General features: G+C 35.2%; 1 protein-coding gene across 1 annotated transcript; it reads right to left on the reverse strand.

The window, feature by feature from the left end:
- Window positions 1-4461: 4461 nt before the first annotated feature.
- Window positions 4462-18989, reverse strand: LOC147069839 (phospholipase A2-like; the record flags this gene model as incomplete). The annotated part of the gene is made up of 4 exons (XM_085950352.1): window positions 4462-4696; window positions 12193-12288; window positions 14829-14981; window positions 18814-18989. Coding segments are annotated over 4 exons (660 nt in total), but the record flags the coding sequence as incomplete, so codon positions are not given.
- Window positions 18990-19240: the final 251 nt, after the last annotated feature.

Raw genomic sequence — 19240 nt, forward strand, 5'->3', positions numbered from 1 at the left:
AGCTGCTCAATTGTCCACTTTGCGAAACTGACATCAATAAATTTAATTTGAATCATAATATGGCGTAATACATACATTACAGTGATAAGTAGGATTTCTTTTTAAATGAAGCCATACGAAAAATATGTATTAAAATATTGTTTTGTATCACAAAGTGAACGTTATCGACAAAATTAAAAATCACACAGGATAAATCAATATAATAAAACAATAATATTTCTGATGTTTTCTAGAGAAGACATATTGGAATAACCATACCTAGTTTAATTATTTTTGTAAAATAGTCTTATGCTTAGAATATTTTATCGTTCCTATTTTTATACATAATTTTAAAATTATATTCAATATTTACAATCTGATAATTTAAATTCGCCATTTTTATAAAAAAAATTGTTTTCATTAATTTAAAATAGGTACTTAATAAAAATATAATTAGGGCCGAAGCACACATGTATAAAAATGTAGTCGGTACCGACCAGAAAAACAAGACCGTATTTGCTTCACGTGTGCTATTGCCTTTACAATATTACAAATTATGATGCATTCTTTGAATTACAAATAAATATATAGATCCACTAGTATTATACGTTGTCCACTGAGTGGGGGCGCCACTACTTGCTAACATTTGACATATAATTCAGTACTTTTTATACTGTGATGAGCTTAGTTCTATGTTAGAACACCGGACGATTTATCATGATATATCTATACCAAGACAATCATTTTTTTAACTATTGTAATATTGAATATGGTTTTTAAAATTATTTTGCTATCAGCTGCCAATATATTGTATAAAAAATAATTTCTATTGGTTAAAATAAAATCATCTTAATATAATTACTTTTAAGTATTCTGTGATGTTTTTTATACATATAAATATAATCAATTTTCATTTTGTATGGAAAGGTCAGTGGTTCTCATACCGTGTTTTCTATGATATGAAATTTAATTGAGAAAATGACATCGTAATAATTTTGTATAATAATTTTCTATTGAAGATTTGTAATGTCATGGTTTCTATGCAGAAATTGATTGTTTTTATAAATCAGTTATTGATTAATTTTGCACATAAAGTTAAATCTATAATATTAACATTATATAAGTATAAATATTACTAATTAAATATAGGTTTTCAACAGTATTGTAATCATAATTTTAAACATATTTTTGCGTCCATTATGTTGTAGTAATGAGCAATTCATTTAATAAAATTTTATTTTATATGCATGAGTTTTTTTTATTACATACACCCTTAATTAAACAGTAAACAGGCGCGCACATAAGGGAGGGGGGACGTTTTTGGGTTCGGAACCCTCCAGAAACGGAAGAAATACAAATTATTTAGACGCTTCATATCGTGGCATTCTACGACACGCAAAACCTGTGGCCATTGGAAGACTAGTGGCACATTGGTGCAACTATCTAAAGCATCAAATATTTACTTTAATATTCTGATAAGCTATGTCTAAAAGACATGACAGCGCGGACGACACAAACGGACATTAACGGTTTTAATAATAATTATTATGACCGTTAGGCTTATTTGATAACCACTTTGCGACGGACGTTTTGGTAGGTGTGCGCGCGCACACCTACCAAAATGTGTCCGCACACATGTTTTCATCCCCCGCACAGTCCTCACACATAAATATTGTAAAATAAAGTTTCCTTTGACAGATTTTAGTAGTAACTACAGGTGTGTTCAGTGTACGTAGCAAACAATTCAAGTGAACAATACGACTGCTTGCACAATTACATAATTATAGTACAATAGCTTATACTTATTAATTATAGGAAACTTATCCCCTAAAAATGTCAAAAAGGAGTGGATGTGATATTTTAAATGCGATCATTAAAAAGAAATCCTGCGATAAATTTAAATTGGAATGACTACCTGAAATCGTCAAAACAGAAATGCCATCTTCAATGCATTCGCAAAAAGTAAGAATTGGTGACATAGATTTAATATAACCATAGACTATAGATACATCTAGACGCCACCCGTTGCATTGCTAAATGAAGCTACGTGCCGTGCGTTTGGTTTGTGGGCGAGCGAACGCATTCGCCTACAAATGTTCGAGACTATAGACCATTTCGCTAGTGCTCGCCCAAAGTGCTCGCACTAGACGCTCAGAATTAAAATATAATTTTCTATTTTTTTACGTTATATAGTATTTTTAAGCGGTCAAAATGCAACCATTAGGTAAAGATATCCATAATTTAAGTTATTTAAAGAAACACTAGGTCACTGATATTAAAATAAATAATAATATACAAATAAATTGTCACGAACATGTATCAACTTACATATGAAACGTAATACCATCTTCTTGCTTATCAGTATGGCTACCATATTTTAATACAACACGCAGAACCACCTTTCCTACTTAATTAACTAAAAATATATACCACTGATTTTATGTTTAACACAAAAAATAGCAAATTTAGCAACACGAACTCGCAGATTATCGATGCTACGTGAAGCGATTCACCACGATTTGCCAGCGATACTTTTGGAAACTGACTCAAAAATATGTAGACCTTTTATCTTACTCTAGCGCGTGTCGCAGAGATAATAAGGGTACCGAATACTTTCTCACTCGCATTCATGCATCGTTTTTGTTCAGGCCTTGAATATAACTAAGATAGAGTCATGTCTCGGACGGCCATACGAAAAAATGCAACCTTTTCAGTCGTTTTTCTGTCTCGTTTTATCCTTTGTTCTGCCCAATCTCGTGTCTCACAGCGACCATGCTGGACATATGCGCCCGGCATGCTAAATCATTACTCAAATAATATCGTCTGTGCTACCCGCTTGATTGGAGATGAAAGAGATGATTGTGTCAAATGCATCATATGCTCTGCAGCAAATATGCAAGGACAATTCACGTCTTGAAAGAAGTGGATTGAATGAATGCTGTATCTTTTAAAAAGGCATTTAAGTCAAGAAGTACACCGGGATACTGTTACGAAATTGGAAATTTTTAAAAGAAGAAGACCTTCGAAATGGGTGACGAGTGACACTGCTCAGATGCGTTGATGATCCGCATACACAATAGAAAAAAATAGAGGGAACGTTGCTCGTAGGTGGACACCCTTAGTTATACCTGCAGGGCAGGTATTTATCGCTAGACTCAAATTGGGAAGTGTTTGGGTATGGTGAATACCTATACCCAGAAAGGTGCGGGTGTCCATTGTTGAAGCGACGAGATGCTATAAGTAGTAAGGGGGTAAATGTGGAAGACAATATTTTGTTAACCCCGATCCCTTCCACCCCCTTAAAAATCAATAATTAATTATTATGGATATTTTTTTTTCGAAACGGAACCCCCCAAACCATTTTACTGTGTACGCGCCTGATCGTAAAGATGTGGAACCGAAGACGCTCGAAGTAGTTTGAAAAGTAAGACAGGTAAACGAAAATAAGATCAGATTTTTACCCTTAAATCCGTGATAGGAACACTTTATTGTACGTATTAATTTTCAAATCCTTCGTATTTTTAATGTTTAATATTATTATAAAATATGAATTTAAAACAGTGGCATCTGTGAATAAAAAGTACAACTGTTTTGTCAGCACACTGCAGTGAACTGCACGTTTTTAAACGAAATTTCATTCAACAAAAATAATATTTATATTATAAAGAATGTGTGATACAGGTTGTTGTTGAATGGGAACACTATGTAAGGAAAGGTTAAGACGAGTTATTTTTCTTCTTCTTCTTCGATGGCGCTACAGCTCAAGCTGAGCCCTGGCCTCCTCCACCGCCATCCTCTAGCCGGAACGATCCTCCGCACGTCTTTTTCAGTTCCAGATTTTTAGCAGCTGGTTGGCATCTTTTGTAATGTTATCACCCCATCGTGTGCGTGGCTTTTCCACTCGCCTTTTCCCCCCTGGGTTTCCTTCGAGGATCTTCTTCGGAATTCGTGACTTAGGCATGCGCTGGACATGGCCTGCCCAGTTTAGCCTCTGGAGTTTTATGAAGGTGGAGAGTTTTGAATCTTGGTATAAGCGGTATAGTTCCGTATTGTACCTAATTCGCCACCCCCACCATCATTTATGGGTCCGTATATCCGCCTCAGGATCTTTCTCTCGAAGCAGTCCACCATTTCAGCTGCTTTCATATTTAGCGTCCATGACTCGCACCCGTATGCAACGACTGTGCGTATGACGGTTTTATAGAGCCGGGTGTTAGTTTTTCTGTGGATATTTCTGGATTTGAATATGGGCAGCAATGAGAAGTACGATTTATTTGCAGCGGTTATTCGGGCTTTTTTTCTTCCAGTTCCTCGTTCTCTTTTGTAATATTGGTATGTGAATCGGTTGACAACTTGATGGTTTCCAAAACTGGATTTTTGGCCCAGCCTACTCTGATTTTGTCGGCTTTTTACCGTGACTTTAGTTTTGTTTTCATTTAATCTTAAGCCTATCTCTAGTGCGGCTTTTTGGAGGTGTTCAAACTATTTCTTAACAACCTGTATGGATCTGCCCATCATGTTGAGTTCGTCTGCGTAGCCAACCAGTTGGCTCGGTTTGCTTAATATAGTGCCGCTCCTGTTCACTTGAGACTTTCTGATAGCGGGTTCGATTGCTAAGTTGAACAGCATGGGAGCCAATCCGCCTCCTTGCTTTAGACCCCGAGATACTTCAAAGCCCTCCGTCAGTTGGCCATTCACCTTCACCTGGGAGTGTGTTCTGCAGTGTGATTCTAACAAGTCTGATTTCGGTTATAGATATGATATGATATGGTTTATAGAGATGATACGATATGATATGGTTTCGGTGGAATTTCAAAGTCCAGAAGGACAGTGAATAGTTTTTCCCGATCGATGCTGTCATATTCTTACTTAAAATCATCAAAGAGCTGATACATGTCCACATCAAATTCCCAGCATTTTTCCAGTATTTGGCGAACTGTGAAGAGAGATGATCCATTGTAGACCTTCCTGCCCTAAAGCCAGCTTGGTATTCACTTACTATGTTTTCCGCGTAACCTTCCAGTTTTGTCTTCAGGATCATTGTGAATACCGTATAACTTGTGCTCAGGAGTGATATCCCTCTGAAATTTTCACATCGCAGTCTGTCTCCTTTTTTATATATTGGACAGATAACGCTGATCTGCCAATCCGCTAGAATGCTTTCAGACTCGAGTTATTACAACGTTTTTATTATCTCGTATTCTTATTTGTCCGGTCGTTGCTTGTCCGGAACAAATCTTGCAACCGATTTTTAACTAACGTCCCGACTAGCTAGACATTCAAAACTTTTAGAGTATATCATAACACGATGCCAAGGCATTTTTTTTAAATACTTTTGGCCATCTTTAAGTAGAATTGAATTCATTTTAAGTTAATTCTTTTTTGTATGAAAATTTATTTCGGAAGAAATCCGTAATCCAATCCACTATTATTGGTTGCTAGGAGTCTGGGGTCCTAGCAACTAAATTATTAATATATACGTGCGTTACTATAGAAATCAAAATGACATTTCAGTATTCAGTATTTCTATATTTATTTTGTTTGTTTTTTATTTACTTCATATCAAGTACAAGTTTGAGCATATTGAGCATAATAATTCAACAGAAAATTTAAAAACGTACGAGTACATAAAAAGTTCTTTTTATCTTGTATTTTTTTAGCTCAACACAACTAATGCAACAATATTTAAGGGAAATTGTATTATTTAATTGAACGGCATCTCTACCGGTAAATAATACCGGAAAATTGATTTCCTTTGAAACATTGCTCTAAGAGAATCCTAAATATATACCTACTAAACAACATATTATACTAAAACTTGACATAGTAAAGATTAAAACACATTTTTTCAATATTCTTGCCATTAATATCTCATCAGTGACGTCCCTAGACAAAATGCCGCCCCATTTTTGAATACAGCATTTTTTATCATCCTTTTATGACTCCACTATCTATGAAATGTGTTGTATGCAGGGCTCGAAATGGACCGGAGCGCCGTTCCGGTTCGTGAAATCGGTAAAGTTATCGCTCCGTCTCGTGGAAAAAATAATTTGACCGTCTGAGCTTGATATGCCATGTAACAAAAAAATATAACATACTTATTTTTATAAAATACATAAAATTGAATAACTATTTTACTCGTAATATCTTCAGAAAATTGTCGAGCGTTCGTTGTATGAATTCGATTTCGAGCGCTGGTTGTATGGATACATTACTAACAAAATATGGTAATAGTGGTCCAGATGACCACATGACTTTTTATAACTTTCTTTTTAGACCAAACCCAACCTAACCTAACCTTATCTACCCCAACCTAATCTAATCTTAGTGTGTGATTAATGATGCATTGAAAATTTAAAATTAACAATTTTATTCAAACTTTTTTGTCAAAAAAATATATTTATCCATTATTGTGCAAGCCACTCTTCAGTAGATAAACATAAAAAAATAGCAAGTCTATTATAGTGTATAATTATTATTTCATCGTGAAAATAAATATTCCCAGCGCTCGAAATGGAAAATTTTACGAACCGGAGCGCTCGATATTTTTACGAAAATGTTAACTATATGAGTATAATTATTAATTGTATATGTATTTTATAAAAATAAATGTTTTAATAGATTTAAGTTTTGTACTATTCCATTTGTGTCATTTTTTGCGACCCAAATTCTATCAAGCACCTACCTTTGGTCGATAGTATAAATATTAAAAATAAGTGTGTTCGATATTTTATTATAATATCTATATCTAGCTCAGACAGTCAAAATAATATTTCCACGAGACGGAACGATGATTTTGGGGGTTTTATGAACCAGAACGGCGCTCCGGTGCGTTCCGGTCCATTTTGAGCCCTGAATATTCCCCACTAGGGCTAAGGTTGCTAATGATTATACAGAACAGTAGTAAATTTAAACACGATTTCAGATACATTTAAAAATACACCTGACATCTTATAAAACTCGCGAATATTTGGATAAATTTAAAATTAGGGAAGTATGTAACTACTAATACCAAATACAACCCTTCACAAAGAGATGTCTCCAATCCCATATCAAAAATCTAATATAAAACAACAACTACCATCTAGTAGAATTACTACATGCCCCGCAAATTTGCAACCCCTGATAAATATTACAAACAATATTTCGAAAGCGATTTCGTGAGGGGCGAGCTTCAGGTACGGATCGTACCCACCGGTTAGTTGCCGGCAGGGAACTCAGAAATAATTAATTAATAAATAATTATCTGTTCTGTGGTTGCCGGCCAAGCAGCCCAAGGCCGCCTCGATCCGTAACGGGATTTGTGAAAACCAAAGAACATTCTGGAATCTACTCAACCCTTCTTACACTCTTCGCTTATCCCTGCCACCTTAGACAAGAGTTAATAATTAGAGATGTTTTTTGCCAGTACAAATTTGACCGGGGAAAGTGTGAGAGGTGACCCTCGCGTCCGCCTCCCGTGTGGCGACAGCCTAGTACATTGTAGACTACACTCGTTTCAATATTATAAGATTGTACGCCCTGTGTTATTGTGTAATCAAACAAAAAATATCCTATAATAATAAGACGTGGAAGACGAGGCAGCGACGGTGGGATGAATCAACCAAGGGCCGGCACACATATATGTTTTTCCAAATATTAAATGGCGATTGGAGATAACCAAATATCTGACTCCTAACCATCACACCAGTCAATTTGTGACTGGACACGGTGGGTTCGCTGTTAAGCTCGTTGAGCTTGGACGTGTAAGCCGTCCGGCATGTCCATGCGGAGGGGAAATTTAGAATGCCAACCACATCCTCTGGGAATGTCTCAGAATGTGCTCCGAACGAGAGGAGATGCTCAAGTCGGTCCAACCAGCTGTTGGGCCCATCGGGCCGTCCGACTTGGTTGCCACTAAGGCCAATTATCTTACATTAAAAAAATTGTGACTGCGTCTTACTGCGGGCGTGAAGATCTCTTCACATAATTTTTGCTGTCCGTATGATTAGGTTCATTATTTTTATTATATATGCACTAGAATCATTTTTATTTTTACAATTTCCCTGTGCTATTCTCTCCCCAGTACTTTGCATTAGAATGTAACTTTAAACTCAGTCAGAGATCACTTTGAGCGTAGCAACTTTAGTCCTGGGTATCTTCTCCTAGGGCATCCCTGGCCTCAAACTGAATTAGATGCTTCACATCGCCAATGTAGGACCACGTGATATGCTCGATTAAGACCGGGTGTGGTGCGTGGCGGGTTTTGGTTTGGAGGGATTAACTTCAATATCCTAATAATAGTGAAACCCCGAAAAATTGAGCAGTGCGACCCGGTAACCGAAAGCGAATCAACCCCTCAGTCGTTCTTATGTTCTTACATCTAAAATAAATTTAACTCTGCGCGGAGTTACCGAACTAAGTTTTGTGTTTTTAATATTTTTATACTTGTGCCCTTTATAATGCGATATCAATTCATGAAATGTCTCTCCCAACACACCAAAATACCAGGACCTGAAGAGAATTCATACACATGAGTTCCCCGGAGGTAATACAACCTGTAATTAAAAAGTAATTCTCAAATCTGCACGTGTCGTTTCTGATCACTAAGAACATCGTAGAGAAACGGAAGTAAACCAAACATCGACAAAAATTACAGTCCTTTTAAATTTGTATGTGATTTAATACATTAATACATTTTGTTTCCAACCAGTGAGTTGAATTTTTAATTAAAACATATTTTTAACGGCCCACATGCTCGTCGTAGGTCTTATAAAACCATTAGTAAACACGCGCGTTAACATAATTTTACTCCCTACTTTAATTATATTTTGTCAATTTATGGCTACGGCCGTATGTTGTAGTTTAACCACTGGGGAATGCCAAAAGAAATGGCGTATTTCAAAAAAACACTTCCTTATTCTTAGGTCAATAATTATTATAAAGCAATCATTATTCGTAGGATGTTTATAACACTTGAATGGTAAAAGACCTAGGTTATAATGAGTATCTTTAGAATTATCTTCAAATGTGTTAATCTTGCCGATTTTTTCAATAATAAAATGTCTAATTCTTGTCAAATTTGGGATCACAGAGATTATCAATATAATTTTTTATCGTGAATATTTTACTAGAATTATTTCATCATAAATTATACTAATGGTTTTATAAATGCGTTTAAAAATTAATAAATGTAAAAAATCTTAACACCACTGCACATGCATGTACCGAAATATGACTATATTCTAAAACATTAGAGCGAGAGGTTTAAAAGAATACTATTTTATGTAGCAAAAATACTTTATGCAGTCATCAAATGTTTAAAATAAATATAAAGGATAATAAGGCTTCAAAATTATATAAATAGATTATCTACAACGTTTAAGGAGTGTCCAGGATCATGGTTTGAAAATACAATAAAAACTCAATTCTGACCTACGACGAGCATGTCCCCTCTTAAGTTTAGGTACCTAGCTATTTCTATTAATACCAAATAATTCTCCTCGATTTGCCACCCGTAAGCGATGCTGAATCTACCTACCCCGACGGGACGTCACTATATCTCATTTATATCACAAGTTACCCATGTATACCTATGTTTTTTGAATATCGGCCCTCCTACGTAAGGCGCTGGTCTTTTATCTGGGGGGCTGCGGGCTCGAACCCGGTGAGGTAACAATATATAATTATTTATGTGATTTATTCAAAGCCTGGGTGTTTATTATTGTTTCACGTATATTACTAACTACACTATTCCTTCACTGCACTACTCATTGGACATCGTGGCCCATATTCATATCATCACCAACATCAGCAGTGTTCGATCCACTGCTGAATGAAGGCCTCCCCATAGCTCTCTTAACTCTTCTCCGTCCCTAGTTCTTTGCTGCCATGTACATCCACCGGACTTTATGAGCTCGTCTATCTAGCGGGTTTTAGGGCAATGCAGAAGGTGCATGTTCTAGGACAGTATAGCCCGTTTGTAGCTAGAAAGTGAAACTCTGGTGTCTCAAAGCGAGAGACACTTGGCTACGGGAAGGGAAACCCACACACCAACCCGCTCGGACAGCTCAATTTTATAAGATTCTATAAATTCTATAAGAACATTTATTAGGTACAACTTAATACTTACGAGCTATGAGATATGATAATATTTCTATGAATTTGATCTCAACACTGTTCGGTCATCTATTTCCAAAAAACAGCTCACGTTTAACTATGGTACGGCTTTCTGCGTACGTAAAATTTCCGGACACGTCGAATCTGACGTAAGCGGGTAGAGACCCTTTACTGGAAATACAGTGTAAGGAAGTAGACCAGCGAGGCTATTCTAACGTAATTATCACTTAACATCTAAAAAGAGCTACGTTGTAGATAATCTATTTATATAATTTTGAAGCCTTATTATCTTTTATATTTATTTTAAATATTTGATGACTGCATAAAGTATTTTTATTACATAACATAGTATTCTTTTAAACCTCTCGCTCTAATGTTTTAGAATATAGTCATATTTCAGTACATAACTGTGCAGTGTTGTTAAGATTTTTTACATTTATTAATTTTTAAACGCATTTATAAAACTATTAGTATAATTTATGACGAGATAATGTTTGTAAAATATTTACGATAAAAAATTATATTGATAATCTCTGTGATCCCAAATTTGACAAGAATTAGGCATTTTATTATTCAAAAAATCGGCAAGATTAACACATTTGAAGATAATTCTAAAGATAGTTATTATAAGCTATGTCTTTGACCATTCAAGTGTGATAAACATCCTACGAATAATGATTGCTTTATATTAATTATTGACCTAAGAATAAGGTAGTGTTTTTTTGAAATACGCCATTTCTTTTGTCATCCCCCAGTGGTTAAACTACAACATACAGCCGTAGCCATAAATTGACAAACTAAAATTGAAGTAGGGAGTAAGATGATGTTAACGCGCGTGTTTCAACATGTACGAGTACCTAACCGAAAAAAAATCTTTTTTTTAAACGGTATTTAAACTATGTCAGTGTGCAGTGTATCAGACGTGCAGTGGTGTAAAGATTTTTTAGAATTTATTCATTTTTAAACGTATTTACTAAACCATTAGTAAAATTAATGTTAACATTATATAGTGACATATTCTAAAGATACTGATTATAAGCTATGTTTTTGAGCATTCAAATGTGATAAACATCCTACGAATAACGTTTGCATTATAATAATTATTGACCTAAGAATAAGGTAGTATTTTTTTTGAAATACGCCATTACTATTGGCATTTTTCAGTAGTTAAGCTACAACATACGGCCGTAACCATAAGTTGACAAACGATAAATGAAGTAGGGGGTAAGATCATGTTAACGCGCGTGTTTGAGCATGTACTTAACCGATTTTTTTTAAAAAGACCTTCGCTAAGCATGTGGGCCGTTAAAGAAGAAATAAATTGAATAAAGTTCGGGATAAAATAAAAAGTAATTAAAAATGATTTTTTTTTGCATTTTTTGTATTGAATAAGTTTATTTATTATAATTCTTTTATTATTATATTGACATAGAATTTTTAACAAGTGTGGAAAAAATTCGTGGTAGTGGTCCGCGGAATTCAAGATTTTTAGTTTAGTGGTCCGCGAGGTCCAAAAGGTTGGGGACCGCTGGTTTAGAGGGAAGTAGCCGAGGATCAAATGACGTGAAGGCAGAGGATTGAGGAAATCAGGGTTCGATTTGAGTTATAGCGTAATTGAAAAAAAAAGAGAGGAATCTTTTATTTTGAAACGGTTTATTTTATAAATAAATAATTACAAGATAAAAATAACTTTTTATATAAAACGTTTTTAAATTTTCTGTTGAATTATTATGCTCAATATGCTCAAACTTGTACTTGATATGAAGTAAATAAAAAACAAACAAATATAGTATACTGAAATCTCATTTTGATTTCCATAGTAACGCACGTATATATTAATAATTTAGTTGCTAGGACCACCCACTTAGCACCAATAATAGTGAACAGAATTAACTGAAAATGAATTCAATTCTACTTAAAGATGGCTTAAAGTATTAAAAGAATGCATTGGCATTGTATTCTGATATATTCTAAAAGTTTCAAATGTCTAGCTAGTCGGGAAGTTAGTTAAAAATCGATTGCAAGATTTGTACTGGATAATACGAGCTAATAAAACGTTGTAAAATAGTGACAAACAATCCATAGTATGTATAAATAAATACATGTTAATATAACTTAAGAATAGGTGAAAAAGACGGCACATCAAACCACTGGTAGATTTTTTCCCCTGTCGTGTCAAATTCGTAAATAAGACATTTAAAAGGCACTCTTCTAAAAATAAAATAAAAAAAAATATTTCTTCATACTACTACTCATGTATCAATTCTATGCCGGCTCTCACATCTAAACTCGCCTCGTCTGCCACACAGCCATAAATCAAACCTTCCCAGAACGTCGATCCGGTGTTGCATCTGAAGACCGCGCAGATCTGCCTTGCAACAGTCGCACGTAACCTTCGAAACATATAGATATTTGGATACGGCGATCGGTTAGCCGGCATAGAAATGACCAATTCGTAGGTGTAAGAAGACAAACAAAATAGAAGTAGGAAAACAAAAATAATTCAAAACATTCCTTATTAAAATAAAATTTAAAAAAAAAACACATACTGTCAATCGCTGCGTCTGACAATCGCGTACGCTTTTGAGACACAAAATTCCCTGATGATACAAAAATTGCGCTCATTTTGAGTCGAAGTTGGCTTAATTGTGTTAAATACCCCGATCAGTCTTCGAACGTTTTGTGTTTCTGTCCATTTTTTTTCATTTAGAAAATCGTTTTTTCAATTAATATTTGATAATAAAGAAATCCCGAATCCCGAGAAAAGATTCTCGAGATCCGGGATTTCCCGAAATATTAAAAAATTTTATACTCGGGATTCGGGGTGGAAAATTCGAAAATTTCTCGAGAATTCCCGAAACCCAACTCTACATACGGGCACATAATATGAAAATTATGTGAAACCTTCTTTACTGTACCTTCAATAAATATGAAATTAAACTCGGCGCTTCGCGACTCGCCAGGGGGGAATGGGACAACTGGACTCCGGACTCCATATAGAAATGTAGGCGCCCAAGTATGAATAAAGAAATTACCGAACATTAACAATCGGAATCGGGACAAACGATATCACCAATGCGCTGTCCGCGAACGACTGAAGGGATAATTATTGAGGTAGCGTAAATAATTGAGGTTGCTGGCCACAGGGCGGGCGGGGTGCGCTACTCTCGAGAAAATTTTTTTCGTAACGGTTTTGGGGTGGGAGGCGATATATAAAGCGTATTCCATGCTAAAATTGAGAATAATCTTCGGCTCAGTGTGATTAGAAGACACGTACAGTGTAAACAAAACAATGATTCGGTTCGTCGACTGTACGAGTACGTATACATATGCATACGCGATCATCGGCTGTCAGGTATTAATTACGGCTCCCCATCCGCACGTACACTATCGACCAACCGAATCATTATTTAGTTTTTACTCTACTTATCTAGATAACCTTGGACATATTACGTAATAACTACGCTTTTTGAGTTCATTTCAAATTCCGTCAATAATGACAAGAATCTTTATTGTTTGTAACTTCGTTAATAAATGTATGTACCTACCTTAATTTTTATATATGCATAATAAGCTAGGAGTCGTCCATAGGTTACGTCACATCAGTGGCGAAGGGTGGAGGTAGGATGTTAAGATCCGACATAAATAGTGCTAAAATTTGTCAGTCATATATATTTAGGTATTTAATACTGTGTAGATAGTTTTTGTTGTTTTTTTTTTTTAATTCAATTAAACCCTTCCTAATCCAAGTCATTGTAGATAATTAATAGTCAAAAAATATTCGCTTATCTATAAAATATCTAAAATATGACATTAAACCACACATAATTTTAGATGTTTTATATAATATATGTAATTATTTATCTTCTATGATTTGATGAGGCAGGGCTTAATTAAGTAGTCTTAGTTCAATAAAAACAAATACGAATGACTGATAAAGTTTTATATGTACTATTTATGTCGGATCTTAACAGCCTACCTCTACCCTTCGCCACTGCGTCACACTTGTTTTTGTTTTTTTCTGAACCTTTTTCCCTCATTGTCACAAAATATTTTTAGTTTATATCTTTACATAAATGTAACATTTTTGAACTCTCAAAGTTCATACGGAATATTCAATTCTCAGAAAAGAGTGTATTTTGTTGGTTTTGTGCACCGCCATCTTTAGATTAATAAAGCCTGAGCATAACTTTTTGCACAAGCAACGAGTGGTCCACTTTTCAGCTGTCAAAACCAGATCCCAGATTGCTTGACATATCGATTCGCCCTTTCTCGTTTCAAATTGAATTATAAAAAATTCTCAAATCAAATATATTAACTATCAGTATTATTATTAAATAATATATACATTCCTGTTATTCATCAGCTGTCACAGTCAGATTAGTCCTTCAAACAAAAACCGGTGGTAATATCTAAAAATTAGTAGCATTGATCTATGCATTACATTTGTAGAATGTGTATTAATGCCAGTGTATTATTTATCATGTAACTTATCTATTCAAATCAAACCATTCCCTGTGTGAACACGACAGACGCGCCAGTATGAGCACTCTATGGAACAATGTCAGGCAATGTCAGTTTATACATAGACAACAACGGGAGTGACCGAAAAAATAGGACCAGTCGTTGTGTGACAACAGATTTTCCACAGCCCCTACCATCTTTCTTATAAATCATCACATTATACCAGACCCCCATGTCCGTGACGTCATATATGGATGATATTTTAAAGAATAAAAACATATATTTACATGGAATATTTTAAGCATCTTATGATGGGATAATCATATCGAAAACATTGAGTTCTGATGCCATTAAAATAAATCTCTCCCACAACCAGTCTCCCGGCATCATCGGAGTTCATCAGGCATTTGTGAAAATTTAGATCGCATTCACAACTAAGTCTGAAAAAATAAAAAAGCAGTAATTCACTATCTATAACAGGGATGGCGAACCTTTTTACGTACGCGTGCCAAAATTTCCCAAATATTATTCGGCTGTCATGACGTGCCGAGCAGTTTTTGAAAAATTACAATTTAGTTCTTGAGATTCTATCTTTCGGCGTGTTTCTAGCCTTTTTATATCTATTATTCTTTGAATAATTTTTTCCATGTTCAATGAGATCGTTGAAGCATTTTACGAATGTCGATAAATTTCATCAGGTTTGTTGATTGAATATTTTCATTTTTAATTGCCTGATTGGTCATAAGCATTGTAAATCAATCAAAATCAGAGGTTCACGAGACGGTTACTCCCGCCTCCTGATGAGGTCAGTGCCATAATATTATGTGTGACGCATAAAGCCTAAGGACCGACCTATAAACTTATATATTTACATTAATTTTACAAACGTAATGAAAAACGTACTTGAAATTTGTAGTATCTATTTGCATGCTATTTTTTATACAATGCGATCTGTCATTTACGCATTTCGTTGTTGCCGTTTGCGCATCGATAGATAAATCTTATTTGTAAAATAATATTAAAAACCGAAGAAAATAGGCATGGCTATGTCGTCAGTATTTTTATTTTTATTTGTAAAATTCTTATGTATCTGTGTTATGATTATGTAAAATTCTTATGTATGTTATCTTCAAAATAAAACATTGGCGTGCCATAGGTTCGCCAACCCTGATCTATAATATGTTGTTGACCTGATTAAAATATAGCCGTTGACAGGTGATACGCGACACTACTGCTATAAGGATCTAGTTTGAAGGCGTTTTAAGATACGTGTGGCGCGAGACACGCAACACAACTCTTCCGAGAGATGTAGTGTCACCTGCCGCTATTGTATGTCTAGGTCATCGGCAGTGGCGGCCGGTGACAAGAATATGAAGAAGTGCAAAAACAGACTCACCTATTTATACAAGAAGTCCATCCTCCGATACTTGGATTTTGAAAACACGTTGATAGCACAAATATTAAAGTCTGATATTGACTGTATCAATTGTTTTTCTAAACTGTCGCAAGAGCATTTAGTCTGTCTTGAGTCATGGTATTTCTCAAAAATGACTTAACCCTCTTTAAAGTTGAGAAACAACGATCACTTTCCACTGAATTCATCGGGATTATACACATTATTTTTAATAGGGCAACACTTTCGCTAATTACTTCCAGTAAATTATTATTAGTGAAAAATTTAAGTATCGACAATGCTCCATCAGTAACGTAGAAATCTTCTCTACTGTATAAGACTATTTGTTCATTTTTAAGTTTAGATTTGTCAATAATGTCGTTATTGAGGTTACCGTATTAAAATCTGTAGTTGAAAAATTTGTATGATTATCCCGGAACTTTTCACTTAAAAACAATTTGGCTATTACTAAATGACCTATATATATATATATATATATATTTTTTGTGATTTTACCGAGGCTTTGACTGCGACTCGCTGTCATATCGCCTCTTCTCTTCTAGAAGGGGATCCGTCGATCAGGTCCTCACTCCTATTCTGTTAAATAACTTTACAATTTTGCCTAGCTCTTCCGTCTTACCCACCGCCAGGACACCCTTCAATTCGTCGACATTCTCATAGATATCTGCAATTCGCAGCTGTACTCTGTGAATTTCATATTTGGGGCATTGCAGTGCTATATGTACAATGTCCTCTAAAACATGACATTCATCGCAGATCTGCGATTCGCTTCTTCCCATGACGACATCAAATCTTTTGCCCATGGTGTGCCCTGTTCTTAGCCTCAGTATTAACTTAAGCTCATTCCTCATCAAAGAAGACTCTACAAACCAGGGCACCTCTCGTGGTGATGGTAGAATCGACTTACTCCATTTCCCCTTTTCTAATGATGCCCTATGGTGAAAATCTATCCACATAATATGGCACATTTTTTTATAGCCTCATTCCAGTCCAGACCTATATATTCGAAACGATATTTCGCTTGGTTTACTATATAATATCACTAAATCACTAATCTATGTGTGACACCTACGGTGGCCACGCGGCATAAGCGTTGGCCTATCACGCCGTGGGTCCCAGGTTCGAATCCTGGGTCTGGCAAAGTACACATATTGTTTTTCAATTTGTGAGTAAGTCAGGGTATGGAACTTATAGTTGAGCAAGTGGCTGACATCCATTTCTCGTAAAAAAACAAAATCTGTTAATACAAACCTCTACTCTGAGGAGGCCCATATGATCCTAATAGGATCGGACATGGTCGAAAAAAAAATATGGTTTTTAGAACCACTGTTTTTTTATTGTTACTGACAGGTGGACCAAATATTTAATAATTATTTCACTTTCAATCCAGTTAGATTCGCCACCGAACAACAGACACGGAAAACAAAATAGTTGGTACAGGAGGCTTCTCAGAAAATTAACTTGAACAACATCGTTTCCAGCAAAGCCTCATGTAGTCTTATAGAACTTTGGTGGTTTTGATTCTAGTAGCTTCATTCGCAGCGTGAGGTTATACTAAGATGACCTCGAAAAACATATAATATTCAAGGTACACGCTAAATTCTGCACCGCGGCGCGTCATAGACGGGATTATGTTTGTATTGGTGCGTCGAAAAGGGTTCGCTTAACAATTTGACGCGCGGAATTTAAAATGAATGATTTCGTATAAGTTTTGGATATTGTATTTCTCTTGAATACATGTGGGTTTTTATATTATATATTTTTATTTTATCCATGATGGAAGTGCAGCGCACATTTAGCTCCTTTACTAGAGCCGTCCCTGGTCATCGGACACGAAAGGCGGTCTAGGGCGATTTGGCACCGGGACAACTGGACGCCACATAATTCGAAAATAAATATACGTTAGGTACTTATTGGTACTTTTAAAGTAAGTAAATATTTAATTTAAATTATTATATTATGATTTAATAGTTGGTGAGAATTTAAATATGTACACGTAAATAATGATTTAATCGTGCATATGTTTAAGGTCCAACGAAAAAAGTTTATTTTTATTTTTATATAAAGCCGTATGCAAGGATATTCTTAATCCGCAATAAAAATAATTATGTTAGAGTAAAATGAATTAAGACTACTAAGTAGTAGATATAAACTGATTAAAATTCCTCGTCTACGTTCTGTTTCCGTGTCTACGATAGTGCGGCGTCCAATTGTCCTGGCGTTCAGTTGTCCCATTATCCTCGAAAGGCTAGCATTACGCTTGACAAGATTTAAAACAGTACATAGGCCGAAAACACAGACCATCAAATTGTACGAATTACGCAAATGATGGAAAATCAATAACAAATATTCGGTAACACAAACATACATAGACCAACACCAAATTACCCTGACGGGTGTGGTAGAGTTTAGAGTAAAGGTTTATTTTATATCTACTGTCACAGTGACAGTTTGAGTGTATTCATAGACCATTGGTTCCTCAACAGAGGCCCAACTTTTTTTCGCGCTTTCTCGTATGGACTTCAGTGTTTTATCATTTTTTTTTTTTTTTTGAACTTTACCTACTTTGATGAACTTTTACAACTTTATTTAACTTGAACTCTTACCTTTTTTGAGCAATAACTTATAACAAATTACCAGTCATGTTTTAATTAAACGAATAATATTTGTGAATGTGCCACCACATCCAGACCACGCATCTCTTTAGACCTTCAAAAATGTCTCCTGGTATAGGGCAGAGTTAGCCATAAAACTAGTTGTCAGTGCCCTAATAGATTCCATTAGCCCAAAAAGAGTAAGGCTGAAATTCTTCACAAATAAATACATTAATTAAAAACTGCAATTAAAACGAGATTTACCTGATGTGTATGTCATTGTTCTTCAGCCCGTATGCAGTTTCACCACTGGCAATTGTGTCACTGCAATGATCGTGAGCGCGGCAACACATATCCGTTTTCCAACATTTCCCAAGGTCGCTGTAGTTACTGGCTCTATCACCAGGACCACACCATTTTGTACCTATGCAAACAAATGTATATTTTAATTAAACTATTATTTATTCATGAATGAAACTTTATTTTCATTCATCGTGGTTAAATGATTAATGTGAATACTCCACTTACCAGAGACACCTAGCAATTGGAGACGTTTTTTTTTGATAATTTACATTTGCAGTGTTTTAATTAATACATACGTACTATTACACCCACGAATGGTCTCCATTTGGGGATGTCTCTGTGTATCTGGAGAGGCCCGAGTCAGTATAAAATCCAACGAATAGTAAGG

This window comes from Rhyacophila brunnea, unplaced genomic scaffold (assembly GCF_057557595.1).
Source record: "Rhyacophila brunnea isolate RB1 unplaced genomic scaffold, BYU_Rbru_1.0 scaffold_23, whole genome shotgun sequence".
Lineage (NCBI taxonomy): Eukaryota > Metazoa > Arthropoda > Insecta > Trichoptera > Rhyacophilidae > Rhyacophila > Rhyacophila brunnea.